A 20,777-nucleotide genomic window follows, 5' to 3' on the forward strand; every position below is an offset into this window, starting at 1 on the left:
TTATCTAACTAATACAATATATATTGTGTTTTACATTGCTTTAAAACTTATTTAAAACATACTTACACATACACACACACACACACATATATATATATGTCAGCTTCAACTACTTTATTTTGTCTAAATAATATTGTAACAAAGTGTGTACTATAAATTATAACAATTTCTGTACTTAAAATGATATAGGAATTCTGATACATAATATTGCATACCCAAAACAATATTCTTTTCATTGCTTATTCTATGTAGCAACTAATTTTCTAACACACACACACATACACACAGAGAGATAACCAATTATACTCCACAATTATAGTTTATTTAGATTTAAATAAGAAATTTGTTATTCTTTAAAATATAAAATGCATGCCATATTATTATTGCATTCAATTTAAAGACTATTGGGCTAAATAACTCATACATCAACATAGATATTTCATGAATTACCATTATATGTCTGTCAACTTACTCAAATCTTTATTGCAACAATAGTTTGCATTCAAATTCCTTCATGAATTTTTAAAGTATCACTGCTAAATGAGTTTCTGCAGTACGTACAATTTTGTGATTGTTTTAGTCTACAATTCAATGTCAGGTTTAGATTAAAGGTATAAAATAGGAAGGCACATTGTCACTGTTTAATGGGCAGAGAAACCTAAAACCAATACTGAAACAATTAGAAATGCTAACTTAGAAAATTTTTAGTGTATAAAATCAAAGTATAAAACATAGTAACATTTACATAGCCAAATGAACTCGCTAAACAAGAAATTATGAACGCACTCGCGAAAAACAGCTATCAAGAAAATGCCAGAAATAAGTTTAGAAATGTACCTCTATAGTGAAAACTGTAAAACACTGTGGAAAGAAATTGAAGTAAGTTCAAGTAGACACACACACACACACACACACACACACACACAAATATCATATATGATAATGATAGAAAGAATTAACACTGAAAATCAAAAAGCTAATCTATATATTTAATGCAACCTTAACTACTATTATATTAGAATTATTAAAACAATATTGGAATTCCCAAGGTACAGAAAAAGATGCCAATAAGTTGAATTAAACTGTAACAAAGCAGAGTGAGAAGTGTCAGTATATCTGATATTGAGACTATTACTGAGCCACAGTAGACAGAGAAGCATGATACAGAAAAAACTCAGAGTACAGTGAGCCAAAGGTCAAACTCTGTTGGTTCAATCATCTATACCCAGCCGCTTCTTGATTAATGTACACAAAATATACACTGAAGAAGAGACAGGTTCTTTAGTGAATAAATGCCCACTTGCATAAAACTTTAAATTGATCCTGTCTTTCATATTGTAGAAAAGGTCAAATGAAAGGTGATTAAAATGTAAACATAAGACCATGAAATCTATCTACTAAGATGGAGCATAATGGCTACATTATATCAGTCTGAACAATGATAATATTTTTGTCTGACTCCAAAAATACAGAAAACAGAAACAATGCAGATGAGGTCATTTAAAAAACCAAGAGGATTTTGTGTAGGAAAGAAAACAACCACTGGAATGAAGAGACAAACTGTGGATGGGAGAAAAACGCTTGACACACATTCTTTGTTTCAAGGATAAACAGACAAAATAGCATAGGTTCTAAAGAATATTAAAATGATAAAGGCAATCCAATTTAAAAGTTGACATATGATCTGTATATGTAGCAAAAGAATATAAATAGTTGAGAAATGATATGTAAAAGTACAAAGTAGCCAGAAAAATTCTGGCTGCAAGTAGCACCCAATGTGGCTCTAAGCAGAATAGGAAATTTGATTTCAGATGCTGTAGAAGTGACAGGGGGATAAAGAGATGGATATTTTCTTTTGACATGCCAACTTTGCACCCAAAGAGGGCATTCTAGGTGTTGGTCCACTTGTTTGTTTGTTTTTCTTCTTCCTAAATTTTGTTTCAAAAATGGTTGAGACAGTGGCTGAGCAGCTGAAAAGATGTGTATAGAACCTGGGGACCTGAGAAACAAAAGATTGGCTGAAAAGAGATTACACAAGGGTTCACTCTGCTCTCCATTTTCTGAAAGTGTTTCAGAGTTGGCTGTGCCTCTTGGGGGTTAGGGGAACGAAGTTGGAAGTGGAAGTGCTGGCAAGGGGAGGAGTGCCAGAAAAGGGAATTTTTCACAGAGGGAAAGAAACTAGTTGCTCTGCAAGATAGTCAGGTCCAAGAGGAACTGAATAGGAGAGAGGACAATTTGATTAAACAGCCATTTTTAAGAGTTAGAGGTCAACTGGGTCCTGGGTTAAGAGATTGCCATCAACAGCTTTCCCAGCAATGGAACAGCATATACCTGCTAATGGGATAGAGCAAGGTTGTTATGAGATAGGATGGTGTCCGATAGAAGTGATAGATCTAAAATGTTGTTAAGATGCCAGCATTTCATGTGGGATGCACTTGCCTCATTTTGTTACTCAAATTATAAATAACTGGACTACTCAACATAGAATTATTGTGCAAGACTGACAGGGATTGGTGACAGCTCTACTAGATCAAAGATTGTGATTGCAGTGGTTAACAGTGAAACAGAACAAGGAGAATGAATATAGTTGAAGATCAGTTGCTGGGTGAAGGGCAGTGCTCTGACAAAGAAAAACAAATTCAATTTGTTGATGTGGATATACAACAATGTCACTTAGTGGTTTTAAGAGCTTGGGACAAATTTCTGGAGGCAAGGAAAAGGTTTATTTCACTTACAAACACTCTATAAGGCTCTGGAGAAGACTCCACTGATTTTTTTTCATGAATGTTAGTCTCAGCTATGAATAAGGTTGTATCAGTTCCTGGTGAAAGATGGGTACTTATAGGAACTTTGACATATGAAAATGAAAGCACTAAGTGTATAAAGTTATTAAACCATTATATAAGCAGGCAGCACCTAAAGAGAAGTGGATAAGGAATACAGCAGATATTGGCTTTCACATGTACCATGCTAGTACATAGGTCAAGCTAAAGACAGATGTGTCTAATATCAAATTCCTGGTGCTTCATTTGCAGGAAATATGGTTGTTTGCAAAGAGACTGTGGCCAAGCCATGTAAGGTCTCAGATCTCAAGATGCACTGTGAATTAACTGTGACAAATATGATACTTTACACTGGAAAAGTGAACAAGCTATTTTTACCAGCAATGTTTTTTTTCTAAATATAAACAAGAAGGAAGACCCATGCTTCCAGGGATGTTCAACTCATGTGACAGGGATTGCCATTGGAACAATGAATGTAGATTCAAGAGAAACATCCAAGACAAATTTTTTTTTACTGTCTGGAACTGGATTTGGGAGCCTGCCTCGAGACCCCCATAGCAAAAAATATGAGCCATTTCAGACAAGAGTAGCTAAAAACCATCAGGTTATAAAGAAAAAACCATGGAATCAAATCAGCCAATATACTCTAAGGATGTGTTAAAATCAGAAAGAGAGACTTCAACAGTTTTGCATTGAGGATACAAGTAAGTTTATATTTTCACAGAAAAGAAAAACTATCAATACCATCAAAAGTGATAAAGATTAGACTTGAACAGGAGACGTTTATTGAAAACCTTAGCTACTGACCCCCAAACTTCCTATTTCACTGAAAGTAGCCCTGTTTCTAATTTCCCAAAACCATACAGCACACTTAATGGCTTAAAACAGAAAGGAGACAATGCAGTGAGTTTCTGGTTTCTTTAAAAAACACAGAAATATAAGGTTATGTTTCTGTTTTAATCCCGGGTATAGGATATAGGACTGCTTCAGACCATACACAGCAGCTGGCTATGATCTGACTTGTGATCTAGCAGGGGTATGACTTTCCCAGCTTTAGGTAGTTTCTGTAATATGTGACATTTGAAATTCTGGGCTCTCTTAAAATGGTATGTAAATGCTAAGGCTACAAGTGTTGAGGAACTGTTGGTATCTGGTTGGCTGCTGTTTGAAAGTAGTCATGTTCAAAGAATAAAGAAGAAGAAGAAAAACCTAGATATCCTGACAATGGAGATTAAACTTCCCCGAGAGTATAGATGCCCCTAATCAGCATGGAGTGGTGTAAAAATAATGTGGACACCCCCCTTTTCACTTTATACTCTCCTATCTAGCACGACAGGGTTAAAAGGGTGAAAGAAGAGGGACAGAAAAGAGTGGAGGAAAAATGAAGACCCAGAAAGCAGCTGAAAGTCCAGTTACAGAATTCACAGGTGAAAATGCTGAGCCAAATTCAACTCTTCTACCCTTAATTTGTTCTAGGCTTGCATTCTGCCAGGATAACAAATAGCTATTATCAAAGAGCCTAAACTTCAAGAACCAAAAATCCTGCTATAAAGACAAATGAAATCTCCTCATTTATAAATTATACATAAGTGATGCAAAATGCATTGAATAGTATAATTTAATGAGAAAGACAAATTCAAAATGTGCTCTGCAGTATCTAGGGAGCTAAAAAAGTTTATTTGCATATATAACACTGATTATAATAGTGTTGTGGAAGTAAAACTGGGGAAGGATAAAAGTTTGCAGAAAATAATGCTAGTAACAAACTTTTTCGTATACTGGGATGGATCAACATGGTCCCCAATAATAAATTACATAGTTTAAAGGAGCATCTTAAAGACTACAAATACATAAAAATTATAAGCATGAGATGAAGGGATTCCAAGTTTTCATGACTCAGTCAGTGCCTGCAATCATCAGTAAGTGAGATACCATAGTGAACCCTATTAACATAGACAGTCAATTCACTTTATTCAAAGAATTTTAAATTATACAAACCTTATCACCCATTCTTAAACTTTACAAAATATTGTTAAGCATTTCAGCTTAATATTTAACAATGTAAACCATTTATAGTTATTTCATTTCTAACCTATCCCAGTATTATACCTGAATCTCTGAATCTACTAGATGATAAAGTAAGGAGTTCATTTAAAAATAAGGAGAGGGATTTCTAAATATAATTTCAGTAGCTTGAGAAATAATGTAAGCAATGGAGATGTGGAATCTCATGAGATCAAAATGCTTCTATTCTGCAATGGAAACCCTTAATAGAATGAACTGATATACTAAATGGGAAAAAAATCTTCCTAAATATATATGTGACAGATGGTGAAAATATACAAAGAACAAAATAAACCTACAGAAGGCAAATAACGCAATTAACAAATGATCTAGGAATATGTACTGAGAATTCCCTAAAACAAAAAACCAGACCTAATCCCCCAGACTCATCTCAAGCAGTATAGCAAAAGGAGATGACTTTTCCTCACTGTCTCTCCTGATTCCTAGATGCCATGTCCTTCAGCAGAAGAATGGATAAGAGATATGTGATACATTTACACAACAGAGTGTGCCTCAGCTGTTAAAAATCATGGCATTATGGAATTTGCAAGCAAATGGATGAAACCCGAAAACCATCATTTGGAGTGAGGTAACTAAGACTGAGATAGATAAATATACTATATATTTATTTATATGCAGAGATTCACTCTTACGTAAATGATAAACCAACTACAGTCCTTATATCCTGAGATGTTATGTATCGAGGGACTAGCGGCAAGAGAAATAGCGAATTAATACTTTGAAAAGAATAGGTTTCTCTTTCCTAGTGAAGGTTATTTATCTTTCTCGCAGTGTTCCCATTTACCTTTAGTTTTTTTCTACAGTTAAGAGAAAGAGGTTTGTTATGCATGAAAATTGAAAGAGGGAAGAAAGGGAAAGAGATAAGAACCATGCTATGTTTTAATTGTAAAATAAAATATTTTTTAAAAAGGAATGGGATGGTTTATGTAGAAAAATGAGCAATCAAAGAATATCTCTAGGAAAGAGGAAATAATTAAAAATTGGGAGGATATACAATTCAAATGTGAGTTGGGAAAATTCAATTGATGTCATTTTCAAGACTTTTGGAAGTCTTATTCACAGTGTAAAATACTCTTAAAAATGAATGAAATATGAGTGTGAAAATTACAACCATGCAATCTATATGCTAGAAAGAATGTTGTAAGTAGGGGAAATAATATTCAGAATTACAATAGAGCATTGAAAGGGGATCCGTATGCATTCCTATGTGTTACTATTATGATAGACCTGTTTATCATACAGAGAAACAAAGAATTTTGTTTTAAATACTGTGATTTTATTTGTGTGGGGGGGATACTGAGTTCTTCCAATGGGTGTAATTTTGTTAAATGTCTTATTTATTTCTTTAGAGACAATAAAAACAAAATTATATCAAATTAATTAAATATAAATCAAAATTATACTTGTGCCTTAGTCTTTAGCTCTAAATAGGTCTTTAGCATTATCAAAGAAGGGGTTATCTCTTTCCATTATGAGGAAAATGTATAATTTATTAATATATCTAAGAGTCTCCAAACCTTTCATGCAAACTTAAACAGTTTCTCACATTCTTAACTCTAAGAAATTGACACAAGGCAATTTAGCTGACTTGTTAGCAAAAAATATTTTACTTTACCCAAATAGCATGAAAAAAACTCAAATGAGGTTGAATTTCCATATCTTTAAATCTCCTGTCAATGGTGGGAGGTTCCTTTCTTTTTGCAAGTCTTAACTTGTGTGCACCTGTAGGGCACAATGAAAATAATCTTTTCTTATCTCCAAGTCAATATGAATATATACATCATGCATTTGTACACACTATAATAATCTCATTTTGTCATGGAGGGCAAGTGAATTATGTTAAACACAGTAAAAACAATGTATTTTTATAATGCAAATTCTTAAACAATAATTGCTCTTTGAAAAACATTATATTCTTTTATAATGAAAATTTCTCACATTTGACCTGCTATAATTCTGCAGTTGACCACAATGTCTGTCTCTTAACTGCTGAAAGTACAGTATCTATGGCTGAATTAATTCTTAATTTAATGTAGAATTGGAAAGCCATATTCAATTAATAACATTTGATGACATAGCTCAAAAATCCTCTCTCCATGAAACGTCACTTATGTATCATAAAATATTTTGTAGTAATAAGTGTCACTACCAAGTTAGAAGTTTGTGAAAGAATACACAGTAATAATATAATAATAATATTAATAAATGTAAGTATAATATTTTCTTTCTTGTGTACTTATAATTACACTTGTTCACTTGACATGATCTTACTCATTGCCCTATCTTATGCCCTTTATCTTTTCTTCTCATGCAACCCCTTTTATTCCTTCCTTTCCTACATGTCCCTGCCATCATAGTCTGTCTCCTGCAAGTGTTGACTCTTCTTCACATCTGAGTGAACTGCCCTGGGTAACACGTTTCCTTATCCAGTATTTTGCTGTTGTATTTCTAGGCAGGCTTTAAAGTCTGGTTGTTGCAAATAGTGCAGTAAGAGTAATAATGGTTTTACTATTCTTGGGTAATGTCTCATTGGCATTTCCTTATTGACAGCTACTCTGGGTGGTGAGAGGTCCCAGTTGTTAAACACTTACTCTAAACATTTTAGGTTAGCATATAAAGTAGTTGACTTCATAGCTGCTTTTTCATGCACATATGTTATCATACTCTTGTTATTTGTTCCCTCTCCCTATTGCTCTCCCACATCATGACCTCCCACCCCCATTCATTCCTCTCTGTGTGAGTCTCACATTCTGCTCTTGTATTGTCTATATTTTATCACTGTCTATCCAACTTCCCTTAAACAGTTTTCAGACCCTCATTTCATCATTTCTCTAGTTATCACACCCACAATACCTCTGCACATATGTACACACAGATGCACACATACTACATACATGTATGTGTACATATGTACATATTTTTAAATTTATATTACACTTACTAAGGAAAACATTTGCTGTTTGATTTTCTGAGTTTGATCGTTTTGAATTAACATAAGAGTTCCTCCCACTCACAATTTCATTTTTCTTTATGCCTGGATAAAATTCCACTCTTCATAGGAATTATGTTTTTTTTACCGCATTACATTGTTTATACAAATCTAGATAACTTTTATCTTCTAATTATTTTCAATAGTGAGTCAATAAGGAATGATTCACAGTTACTTAGGTCATATGGCAGTTTTATTTTCAGGTTTTTAAGAAAGATTTTTAATTATGTATAAATTTGTGTGTGAGAAAGTATGTGCACACAAGCAATTGCCCATGTGGACCACAGGAACAGGTAATTGTGACCAAACTCAGGTCATCTACAATAGGGGCATGCATTCTCAACTATTAAAACGTCTCTCCAGCCCCTTACTTTCTGGAATTTTTTTTTTTTGGAAGAACCTCCAGGGTAACTGTAGACGTTTATGTTGCCACCAGCACTGAGTAAAAGTTTTTCGTCCCCCACATTCTCTTGAGCATTTATTCTCACTTGGAGATTGAATTCCCATGCCAATTTAATTTGTGTTTGCTTAATGGAAAATGGTGCCACACTTTCTGCAAATACTTATTGCCTATTTTTGTCTCTTTATAAACTGATTACATAGCCAGGTGGTAGTAGCACAAAGCTTAATTCAAGTCCTTGGGAGGATGCAGATGAGCCTTGAGTGTATAGCCAGCATGGTCTATAGAGCGACTTGTAACTCAGTCATGGCTACTGAGAGTAACCCTGGCTTTAAAAAAAAATAGAATTCTTTACGTAAGCTCTGTTAGTCGTGAGATTTACCTCACAGAACTATTTCAGTTGTATGCCGAATGTTTCTGTATATTGTACTTTCTTCTTTAATTTTCATTTGTAGTTCATGAAGAACTGAACCTGAACATTCAGACTCTTCCCTGATCCCCCTTTACTCTTTCTCTGCTTGCTCTTGCCTTCATCACTAGCAAGTCTATTCCTTCACTGGCATTAAAGCCTACTTCTTTGTAATTTCTGAAGAGCAGCTGAAGCATCGAGACTCATGGATTGAATAACAACTGACCATTCTTTCACAGACAGACATTGTTGGATTAGCTGCAGCAGGACATGTAAGTTATTCTAATGAACACCATATATATGTATAAAATACAAACATAGGTGAAATACAAATATATATGAAAGACAAATATATATGAAAAACAAATATATCTATATTTCTATATATATTATATCTACATATAGAGATAGATATGTAGAAGAGATTCATTCTATATGTCCTGTTACTGTAGACAATCTGACTAACAATCGAGGGTCAATAGGTTTATGTATATCTTCATATTTAAAAACACCTATGCACTTTAAGAAAAGGGGATTATTAAAAAGTAGTGAACAACACAAATATAAACAAATAAAATGATAGCTTATAAATATAATATTTGGATGTGATATTGCTTGATTTGGCAAAAACAACAATCACACTATGATAATGCTTCTTTGTTACAGAGCAATACCAGTAGGAAAGCATATTCATAAGGGGATGTATTTTATCTGTGCTTTGAGAATGGGAGCTAAGGGTAAAAATTACGGTAATGAATTATATACTTTTTATACTCACCAGGTAAACTAGTTGGAAAACCTGCCATCATTAAAGATAAACAAAATGAGATTACAGCAATAAACGAAAAACATTTCCACCACCTGCTCTGCAACAGTTGGTACAAATTAGCAGGTCCACTTGAATAGAGAGAGATACAAAATTTTAATTAGTAACATTTATATAATAAATAATAATTTATTGGGAGAACAAGAGAGTTTTCTGTTAATTTGCATTCACTTGTAATTTGTCACTACTAGTTTGGGGGCTTTGCTGACAAGAGCTGGTTGTCAGCATTCACTGTTATTGTTTTATTTTTCCTCCCACCACAGCCTTACTCCCCCACTTGTATATTCAGTGATATGACTCAGGTAGCAGACAGTCCTCTTTGCTCCTATTTACAATCTTTTTTATTTTAATTTTTGCCTCTGGAAAACCAAATCTGGCTTTTTCTTCATCTGGCTCCTTTAAATTTTGCATATGGAACTTTGTTGGATGTAGTTTGCTCAACTCTTGTTGTGTATGACATCTAACCCTTGAGGACACATGTCCTCCCACTTCCTTCAGGTCCCTTGTTTTAAGGGTTCTTGGTACTTCTGTGATCTTTTTATTTTTATATTGGACCCATTTCCATTCTTTAGGTTTCTTTTGCTTCTTACAGAGCTGATAAGGTAGAGAGGGGACCTGAGAGACCCTGTACTGGGGTTTGCTAAATTTTTCTTTCACAGAGTGGTTGTGAGCTAACAGTATGTCTTGTCTTTAATCAATGCTGAACCCAATAGAACAATTTTCAAAGTTACCAAAAGTTTTTTGTTTGTTTGAATCATTTAGGAAAAGATCTAGAGTGTTCATGGAAAATTCTATTATTGATATTTTTAGATGCACACCCATGGAAAATCTTAGCTGGGAGATAGAGTAAATGCCCAAGCAGAGTATTATGAGCCTTGCGTACCCTTGATGCAACAGAGATTAGTTTCCAGTAACCACATGGTGGTTTACAATCACCTGTAAGTTAGGCTTCAACGGATTCAATGCTCCAAAACTTTACACACATTTTGTAGACATATAAATGCTGCAAAACACCCCCATAAATAAAACACAAATTAATGTACCTTTATTATGATCTAAAATCTTCACTAACAATTTATTGTAGGAAAGATGCTCACATCTATACCAGCTTGTTCTGGAGAGCTCTTTCCCTACAATACTTGAAGAGTTTATTAGACTTTCTTTCATAAAATGTGGAAATGTTTACCGTGTTATTCACTGGTGAGGCAAATCCGCATTTTTTATTGGATATTCTCTTTATTTACATCTCAAATGTTTTCCCCTTTCCAGGTCTCCCCTTCAGAACCCTCCTATCCCCCTCCCCTCCTCCTGCCTCTATGAGGGTGCTGCCCAAACCGACTTACCCACTCCCTTCCTCCAGCCCTGGTATTCCCTTACACTGGGGCATTGAACACTCTCAGGTCCAAGGGCCTCTCCTCCCACTGATGTCCAACAAGGCCATCCTCTGCCACATATGTGGCCAGCACCATGAATCATTCCATGTGTATTCTTTGGTTGTTAGTCCAGTCTCCAGGAGCTCTGGGGGATCTGACCTGTTGATACTGTTGCTTCCTCCATGGGGCTGCAAACCTCTTCAGCTCCTTCAGTCACTTCTCCAACTTCTCCATCCAGACTCTGAGCTCAGTGATTGGCTGTGAGCATCTACCTCTGTTTTGTCAGGTTCTGGTAGAACTTCTCAGGAGACAGCCATATCACGATTCCATCAGCAAGCACTTCCCAGCATCCACAATAATGTACAGGCTTGGTAGCTGCGTGTGGGATGGGTTCCCAGGTGGGGAAGTCTCTGGATGGCCTTTCCTTCAGCCTCTGCTCCACACTTTGTCTCCATATTTCCTCCTGTGAGTATTTTGTTCAACCTTCTAAAAAGCACTGAAGCATCCACATTTTAGTCTTCCTTCTTTTTAGGTTTCATATGGTCTCTGAATTGAATCTTGGGTATTCTGAGATTTTGGGCTAATATCCATTTATCAGTGAGTACATACCATGTGTGTTCTTTTGTGACTGAGTTACCTCACTTAGGATGATATTTTCAAGTTCCATCCATTTGCCTGCAAATTTCATGAAATTCTTGTTTTTAATAGCTGAGGAGTATTCCATTGTGTAAATGTACCACATTTTCTATATCCATTCTTTTGTTGAGAGACATCTGGGTTGTTTCTAGTTTCTGGCCATTATAAATAAGGTTGCAATGAATATAGTAGAACATGTGTCCTTATTACATGTTGGAGCATCATGTTGGTTATATTCCCAGGAGTGGGATAGCTGGGTCATCAGGTAGTACTATGTCCAATTTTCTGAGGAATCCCCAGACTGATTTCCAGAGTGGTTGTACCAGCTTGCAATCCCACGAAAATGGAGGAGTGTTCCTCTTTCTCCACATCCTGACCAGCATCTGCTGTCCTCTGAGTTTTTGATCTTAGCCATTCTGACTGGTGTGAGGTGGAATCTCAGGGTTGTTTTGATTTGCATTTCCCTGATGCCTAAGGATGTTGAACATTTCTTTAGGTGCTTCTCAGCCATTCGGTATTCATCAGTTGAGAATTCTTTGTTTAGCTTTGTTCCCTATTTTTTTTAAATAGGGTTATTTGGTTCTCTGGAGTATAACTTCTTGGGACTGTAAATAGGTTCTTGATTCTAAGCATATTAGCAAAGTTTATTTTTCAGAACGTGCCCACTGTGAATGTCCAAGCATATTCCTAAGTGCTTTGGTTACTGTCAGAATGCTGAATTTAGCAAGAAGAATACATGTTTATTTTAAATAATTATTGTTTTCTTAAAATATTTTGTTACGTGTATTTCTTTGATGTATATGACTGTTTTGCCTGCATGTAAAGAGTGCACCATATGCAGAGTTGAGAAGAGGCTGTCAGACATCCTGAACTTGTGGTTACCGATGGTTGTGAGCCACCATGCGAGTGCTGGGAACCCAACCCAGGTCTTCTGAAAGAATAATGAGTGCTCAGTAGTGCTGATGCATGTCTTCAATTTCAAAGTGTGTCTATGTGTGTGCATGTGGTAGGGGGGTTGCTTGTAGACAAGTAGTGAAATGCACAATAAAGTTTCAAATACTAAAAATGAGTTTTTAATACCAAAATAAAATTATGTCATGGGACAGAATAGGGTATAAAAGAATAAAAGGTGTAACTATGAGGATATTTAATTATGAAATTCCTTATTGTTAGTAATTGCCTTAAATGTGCATAAAATATAATGAAAGACTAAATTAACAAACATCTCAATAGTTATTGGACTCATGGCTCAAGCTGCATATGTAGCAGAGGATAGCCTAGTCAGTCATCAATGGGAGGAGAGGCCCTTGGCCCTATGAAGGTTCTATGCCCCACTGTAGGGGAATGCCAGGGCCAGGAAGAGGAAGAGGTTGGTGAGCAGGGGGAGAGGGGAGGGAACAGGGTTTTTTTTTTCCCCAGAGGGGAAACTGGGAAAGGGGATATTGTTCAAAATGTAAATAAAGAAAATATCTAATAAAAATAAAATAAAAAAGTGTCATGTTAAAAACTCAATCCCTCTTCATAGTAAAACAGCAAATAAAATAGTTATCAGAAGGCTCAGGTACACTCAGATATAATACAGGTCACAAGCCAAGGCTGAAGCCAACACTGTGCTCAATAAGTGCAACCTGAAAGCCTTTCTACTTCAGTGGGGAGTGTCTATCTACTTTCTGCACACTTACTCAAGAGAGCTCTTATGTCTTAACCCAAGTAGCTGGATGAGGAAAAGAAATAGAAAAAAATCATACATAGAAGTGGGAAAACTACTCTGTTTAAAGAGGGAAAGATTCTATATTTAACATACTCTGAGATCTCTTGAGAAATTATCATTGCAAATACCATTGACATGGTAGTGGAACAGAAAATTGGCATGTAAAAATTCATGGCTTTCCTAGAATCAATGATAGACATACTAAGAAACACATCAGGACCCATATTAACAGGTAAACAAAAACACTAATAAAGAAAAAGGATCTAGGGGAAAATTTTTGCAGGTAAAATTGTACTTTTACCACCAACCATCGTTGATGAAGTACACAGAACACTAGGAGAACTGTCAAGAACTGGAGAAGAAATAAAGAAAAGTAATAAAAGATGGAATGTCCTCCATGTTCATCAGTTAGGAGAATTAATATTGTAAAAATGGATATATTACTGAAACTTTCTAAAGCAACAATGTAATACCAAATACCTATGGGATTCTTCACAGACTCCGAAGAAATAACCTAAAAATCAGATGGAGACAGAAGACTCTAAACTGCCAATGAGTCTGAGGAAATACAATGCTGGAGAAATCTCGATACTGGCTTTTAAAGTTCACGACAGATTCATGGTGCCAAATACAGCATGGTATTAGCACAGAAATAAACACATAAACCGTGGAATAGAGATGGTGAGAAACAAAAGCTACACTGCAGATGTCTAATTATGAATGAAGGGGAAAAATCACATGCTGGAATCTAGATAGCTCCTTTAAAAACTGGTTATGAAGAAAGTTGATGTCCATATGCCAAAGAATGAAAGTAGATCTTTCTCTCTCAGCCTAAAATCATTTAAAATGAATCAAAGGTCTTAATCTAAAACCTGCAAATTTGAATCTAGCAGAGAAAAATTGAACAAAGAGATTCCAGGGCAGAGGCACAGGCAGGGACTTCATTGCACAGGACATGCAGGTTTCCCACGGCTCTTCCTCCACCTTCTCAGGATATCATTTGTTTTTCTTACTAATTTTTCATTTTCAAAATATGAGAGTGCACCACCATAGCTTACTATGCAGCATTTGTAATTGATGTAATAGTTACCATATTTGTGTATTGACTAAATTTAAGAAAGTTGTTAATTTTATTGCTTTTCATTATAGCGTTTTTTTTCTAAGGAGGTAACACCTGGTGCTTATGGCTTATACTATTAAATTCCATTTTGGTGATCCAGATGTTTAAGTTATTTTAGCTATGAGTTTTACATTTTTATTTTTTTCCTAGTAACCTTAGTTTGAGTAGCCTACTTTATTATTTCTTGTGAGATAGATTTGCTTATCTTTAAAAGAATTAAGTATACTTAATTTTTTCAATCAACTATAAAAGTATTTAGAAATTTATATGTTTATATGTACATATAGATATGCAACACCAAGTAATGAAAAAAACGTGAACTTGAAAAAGAGCAAGAAGGAGGTTTTGGTGAGAACAAAAAGACTTTAAAACAATTAAATTGTATTCTAATCATAACATATAAAATAAAAATAAAGGTTGACACATGTTCATGTTTTCTGTTGAAAAGTGTGTTAGTGGATAAATCTGGACTCTTACATGTTATTTTCTTTTATTCCTTTGAGAATAGTTTCATTATCTTTTATCTCTGAGAGCTAGATTATAGTATGATTTCCATAGACTTTGCTGAATGTAATCTGTTGGATGACATTTGATTGCACTGTGCCTGGATATTTATATCCTTTTTATTTTAGTGATTTTTCCTTTGGGAAGTCTTTTCATATCTTTGACATATTAAAGTCTCTCTTGAATCCTGATGATCTCATTATCTGTTCTTTCCACTCATTCTTAACCACCTTCTTATTCTTCCTCAGTATTTTTATTCTTCTTCACCTGTGTGTTTTCCAATTTCCTACTACCAGCTTGTTAACCCTTCTTTCTATTGCATCCATGACGCCTATTGATGCCTTAATTTTACCTTGTGTAGATTGCATATCAAGATGAAATTTTAGTTTGCATATGTATGTTAACTTGTCTCTGGAAGCATGAAATCATATGTCCATAGTTTCTTTTAAAATCTGTTTGCCTCTGTGTGTGTGTGTGTGTGTGTGTGTGTGTGTGTGTGTGTGTGCATAAAACCCTTGCCTATGGAAACAAGTGGTACATGCAGTTCTGACTAATATCATGTCTTTTTCAAGAGTGGTATGCATTTTTAACTGCTAATATATATCTTTAGCACCTTATTTTCTATTTTTTCTCCTGAGGAACTTCCACAATAACAGTACGAGTTTATATTGCCACCATGATTGAGTAAAGGTTTTGCTTTCCCCACATGCTCGTGAGCATTTATTTCCATGATTAGAGCTATTCTAATTAAGATGAAAGGTGATTTCAAGGCAGGTTCAGTTTGCATTTTTCTAGTGGGCAAGGATGTCAAGCATTCCTCAAATACTCTTGGTCCATTTGTACTTTTTAAAGGAACACATTATTTAAATTTTAACATCTGTTATAATAGTGAACACATAGACTTTTCTCTAACTACATTTGCTCTTTGCCTGCTTGTTCCTGCTCACACTAACAAGTCCATCACTTCAATGAACTCAGAGCCTACTTCTTCAAGACTCCACATATTCTATCTGAGACATCCAGCCTCATGAACTGATAACTACTGATCTTCTACTCATAGGTAGTCATTATTGGATAAACTAGAATATGTGAGTATGTATATGTGTATGTGTATATGTGTATATGTATACATATACATACATATATATCCTATATTATATGTAAAATATATATTATATGTGCTTTTATGCATAAATGTAATAAATATAATATAATATATTATATATTATAACACATAATTTATATAATACAATTGATATATAAAATCACATAAAATGTATTACATAATGCATAATATATAATATAAATTATTTAATTATTGATATATCACTAATAATTAATAATAATTAATTTAAATGATTAATTTAGTTTACTTATTTTACTTATTTAATAAATTGCATGTATTGGTACTTTCTATTAGGTGAGACCTGATTCTAAATAGAAGTCCTCAGCATTGGTGTCCAGCACCTCTATACAATAAGACATCCTGCTGGCCCTGTTCTATTCCTTTTAATATCATTCTCTTTGCCATTTGCTTTTCAGAAATTAATATCAAAATGTTTATTTCTCTGAGTTTGTTGTGACTTTTACTATTTAAAAGTTTGACAATATCCTAGATTCATCTTTGTCAAGATTCTACTTTTAATGTAATGTAGGTTTTTCAGCTATACAATGGATATACAGATGCAAACATTCTCAATAAAATGCTTGCAAACTGAATACAAAAGCATACCCAAAAGGTCATCCTCCATGATCAAGTAGGCTTAATCCCAGGGACACAGATATCATTCCACAAACTTAATTCAATTACGACAAACTGAATTACAAAAAGACATGACAATTACATTAGATAAGGAAGAGGACTTTGACAAATGCAACATCACTTTATGATAAAAGCCCTCATAAGGCTTTTGACTCATCTCAACATAAGAGAGGTGATTTATATCAAGCTCACATCTAACATCAACCTAAATAGAAAGAAAGTCAAAATATTTCTATCAAAATTAGGTACAGGAACAGAGAACTCCTTCCACACTCATTTTAGTACTTGAAATCTAACCTAGAGCAGTAAGACAACTAAAGGAGATCAAGGTGATACAAATTCAAAGGGAAGGCTTCAAATTGTCTTTATTTGCAGATTATATGTTTTTATTTTTTATGAATAAAATACCCTAAAGACACCATGAAGAAACTTCTATTGCAAATAAACACTTTTACCAGACTAGCAGAAGACAAAATCATCATCAAAAATTCAACAGTCTTCCTATATAAAAATAACAAACAGGCGAAGAAAGAAATCAGTGAATCAAGACATTTCACAATAGCCTCCAAAAATCTCTTGAGTTAGAAACTTGTGTAATAAAATCAATACAATAAGAAGAACAGAAGATGAGATTCCACTCTTTCATGGATGACAAAGATTACAGAGTGAAAATGTCCATTCTAACAAAATCAAACAGCTGATTCAACAACAACAATAAAAAAAAATCAAAATTGCAACACCATTCTTTGCAAGTAAAAATTCGGTTTCATATGAGTACATACACAAGCATACACACATACACACACACACACACATACACACATACATACACACACACACACACACATACACACACACACAAATAAAACAGAAAAACAGCCCTAAAAAGAGAAAGAAGTGCTGAAGGTATCACCATTTTTGATTTCTAATTTTACTAGAATATATCATAATAAAAACAGCATGTTATTGGCTTAAAGACAGACATATTGATCGATAGAATCAAATTGAAGTCCCAGACTTATTTCTGCAGGGATCGACATCAGGTTTTTTGTTAAGAAGCCAAAAATATGCAGTGGAGATCCCTATCTGTCTCTTTGCAAGTGGGGCACTAATATCTAGGTGGGGTATTGTTTCTCCAAATATTTGGTGACTTCATTTGAAATACTCATTTCATATATGTGCTTATTTTGCGAAGCTTCTACTGTAGTGTGTTTCTATATTATGTGTTTTCTGTCCTATTCATTCTTAAAACAAAACAAAAATGAAACAATCACATAAAAATAAAAATAAAAACAATCAAAAGATAAATGAGAAAAAGAAATAAATAGTAAAACAAAACAAAATGGAAAATTATCCATTTAAAAAAAAACATTGAGCATTCTGCTAGCAGCCTTCAGGTGAAGATGTAAAACTCCCATCGCCCTGCACCATGCCTGCCTAGAAGCTGCCCTGCTCCCACCTTGATGATGATGCACTAAACCTCTGAAACTTTAAACCAGCCAGCTCCAATTAAATGTTGTTCTTACAAGAAAAAAAAAATTGAGTTCATTTTCTTTGGGTGACAACTGGCCATGGGACCTACCATGGAGTGTTGTTGTTACATGCAGTGACATTCTGCTGTAGAAAACATATTGTCCATAGGTACATTACATCATGTGAATAGGGAGGTAGCTGGGAGGGGTTTTGTGCAAGGGAAGAATATAAATAGAATACATTGTATGAGAAAAATTTTAATTAAGCAATAACCAAGATAAAACCTTCTATATCTCATGCACATAATGACTATTATTATAATGTTTTGAGTATTTCATATTTTTGACATCAAAATATAAAGTTAGTAGACTTTTAATTAACTGTATTGATAATACTTCAAACAGTAAAATTTAAATGCATAGTATAAATGCACTTATTTTTCATACATGTATATATCAGCTACATTTGCCATATTTTCTGTGTATTATTTATGTACCACTGTAACTATTTAACGAGTATTCTATACAACATGAACTAAATACAAAAGTAAATAGTATGACTTACATTCCGTTTATTTTTTCTTTGGGGGGAAACTGAAAATTATACGTTCCTGCTACAACACCCAGAAGGTATCCCATCAGATATGTAGAATGTCCAAGAGCTTGAAAATGAACAGAGCACAAAACAGAGTCAAAATCAATCTTGGTCATATAACGTACAAGTGATATCTGAAAGTTTTTCACGCTATTCTCTAGTACTTGACAGAGGAAGAAATGACAGTCAGTATAAGAGAGGAGAAGAGAGCTAATTGTAAATACTCCCGGAATTTATTCTAATGAATTTCAAATTCGTAGGTCATTGAGCTGGTGAATTCATACAAGAGTTAAAGATAGTAAATAAAGAAGACATTTAATAAAAAAAAGAGAGTTAATGATAGTCTTATAGTTGACGCTAGTCATGAGCCACAATTGTTGCTTGTTTGGGAACAGTCAGTCTGCCCTGCTAGGACTCTGCATTGCTTGTTTGGGAACAGTCAGTCTGCCCTGCTAGGACTCTGCAGTGCTTGAGTTGAGGCCTGTTTTTATCACAAAAGTCAACAGCTTTACTCAGTGTCTAATGATTGTGAATGTTAATCGTATCTAAGACAACATCAGAGATCCATCTAGACTACTGTTTAACAGTACAACTGGTAGCATATCTTCTTATCTAATGAAGTACTGGAAACTCATATAATTAAATTAAAATTATGACCATAATTATATCTCATTTAATATATTAATTTAATGTATCATAAATATATTTATTCAAAGTGAGGATGAATAAACTATATTACTTTAGAATGTCACTACAGACATTTTCAAAGTAAGTATAAAATCAGTTTATATTATTAAAAATGATATCTGATATATCTGTGAAAATATTTCTTCATTCTGACCTACCAGGACCGGGATCTATTACTGGTTACCAGATAGATTATTTAGGAGTGAATAAATGCTTACTTAATATATGACACAGTTTACATACAACATTGTAAATGGAAGAGATGATGCCATATGCAACTATCTCCTCCCCCCCCCACTTTACCCCTCTCTCTAATCTCTCCTTGACCCTCCATAAAACTTCACACTCAGGGAAAAAGAATCAGAGACAGACAGAAAATTGTGAAACTTAAAACATTCATATACTTTCTATTCCTGTAAAACTTTTCATTGATATTTAAATGCTTTACTATTCCAAATCTCATAATTAGATGTATCAATGTGATTTTGAAGCTACGCAAGCAAACCATCACCACTTAATACAGTGTTATCACAGGCCCAACAGCTCTTCCCTATCAGTTAAAACACACAGAAATCTGATAATCATTAAAAATGGGCCATAATTAATTTAAAAAACTTGCCTAAATAGAAGCCAGATGAACTTGTGGGAATGTGGTCACAAATGAATGTCAAGCCAAGGATAACAATTGGCATTTCTGCTATTCCAAGGATACACTGCCCGATGATGTGGAAATAGATAAATTTTAATCTGTCTGGAATTGAGTTTCCATCACAATCTAGATTTCTGTTTATGTTTTCTTCCATGCACAACTCTTTTGAAAGATAAGAAATATATTTTACTGAATTGAGTGCAAAATTAAGTGTACAATTAATTTTCTATTGCTACCCGAGGACGCTTTTCTCATTAGGTTGAGTATAGTCATACAATCAATTCTTCATTTTGGTCTAAATAGCACATTAAAAGAAAATGGGCAGAAATACTGGAAGAAATACACATATTATGGAACAGTGTGGTTATTTATCTGCAAAGGATTACATGTACATAGATATTCTTATAAACATGCACATTTACACATACATAATACAGACTCCACTCATTTTCCAGTACTTTGTATCTTGTTCTTCTGACATTTGTCTCCAGGATAAAAGCACTTGCAATGCCCTGGATAGTCCACCATCTGAGTTTTATATCCTGGTACTTTCTTTAGCAATTTTTAAATTACATGTACATTACGACTTTGACTAAGTAATCGTCTATTTTAGACTGTTAGCTTCTATAATATACTATTATGGTTTATATATGAAATACCTCTCTAAATTCTCATGTGTGTAGTACTTAGTTCCCTGTTGATATTACTTGGAGAATTCCTGGAAGTATGTGCGTGTGTGAGAGAGAGGCACCTCCTGGTCTCTTAAAGTTATATCT

At 34.2% G+C, this 20,777-nt stretch overlaps 1 protein-coding gene across 3 annotated transcripts in view; it reads right to left on the minus strand.

Moving 5' to 3' along the window:
* The window catches only part of LOC116088821 (solute carrier organic anion transporter family member 6A1-like), a 77,030-nt gene that overhangs the window by 49,888 nt on the left and 6,365 nt on the right, over nucleotides 1-20,777 (minus strand). For all 3 annotated transcript variants that reach the window (XM_031368534.1, XM_031368533.1, XM_031368535.1), the window contains 4 exons: nucleotides 19,972-20,163; nucleotides 18,636-18,732; nucleotides 9,445-9,563; nucleotides 6,484-6,590 (listed from right to left, as the gene is read on the minus strand). In XM_031368534.1, coding sequence (XP_031224394.1) covers nucleotides 6,484-6,590; nucleotides 9,445-9,563; nucleotides 18,636-18,732; nucleotides 19,972-20,163 — 515 coding nt within the window. The remainder of the gene's footprint in view (nucleotides 1-6,483; nucleotides 6,591-9,444; nucleotides 9,564-18,635; nucleotides 18,733-19,971; nucleotides 20,164-20,777) is intronic.

The sequence above is a fragment of the Mastomys coucha genome, unplaced genomic scaffold (genome assembly GCF_008632895.1).
Source record: "Mastomys coucha isolate ucsf_1 unplaced genomic scaffold, UCSF_Mcou_1 pScaffold14, whole genome shotgun sequence".
In the NCBI taxonomy this organism is placed as follows: domain Eukaryota; kingdom Metazoa; phylum Chordata; class Mammalia; order Rodentia; family Muridae; genus Mastomys; species Mastomys coucha.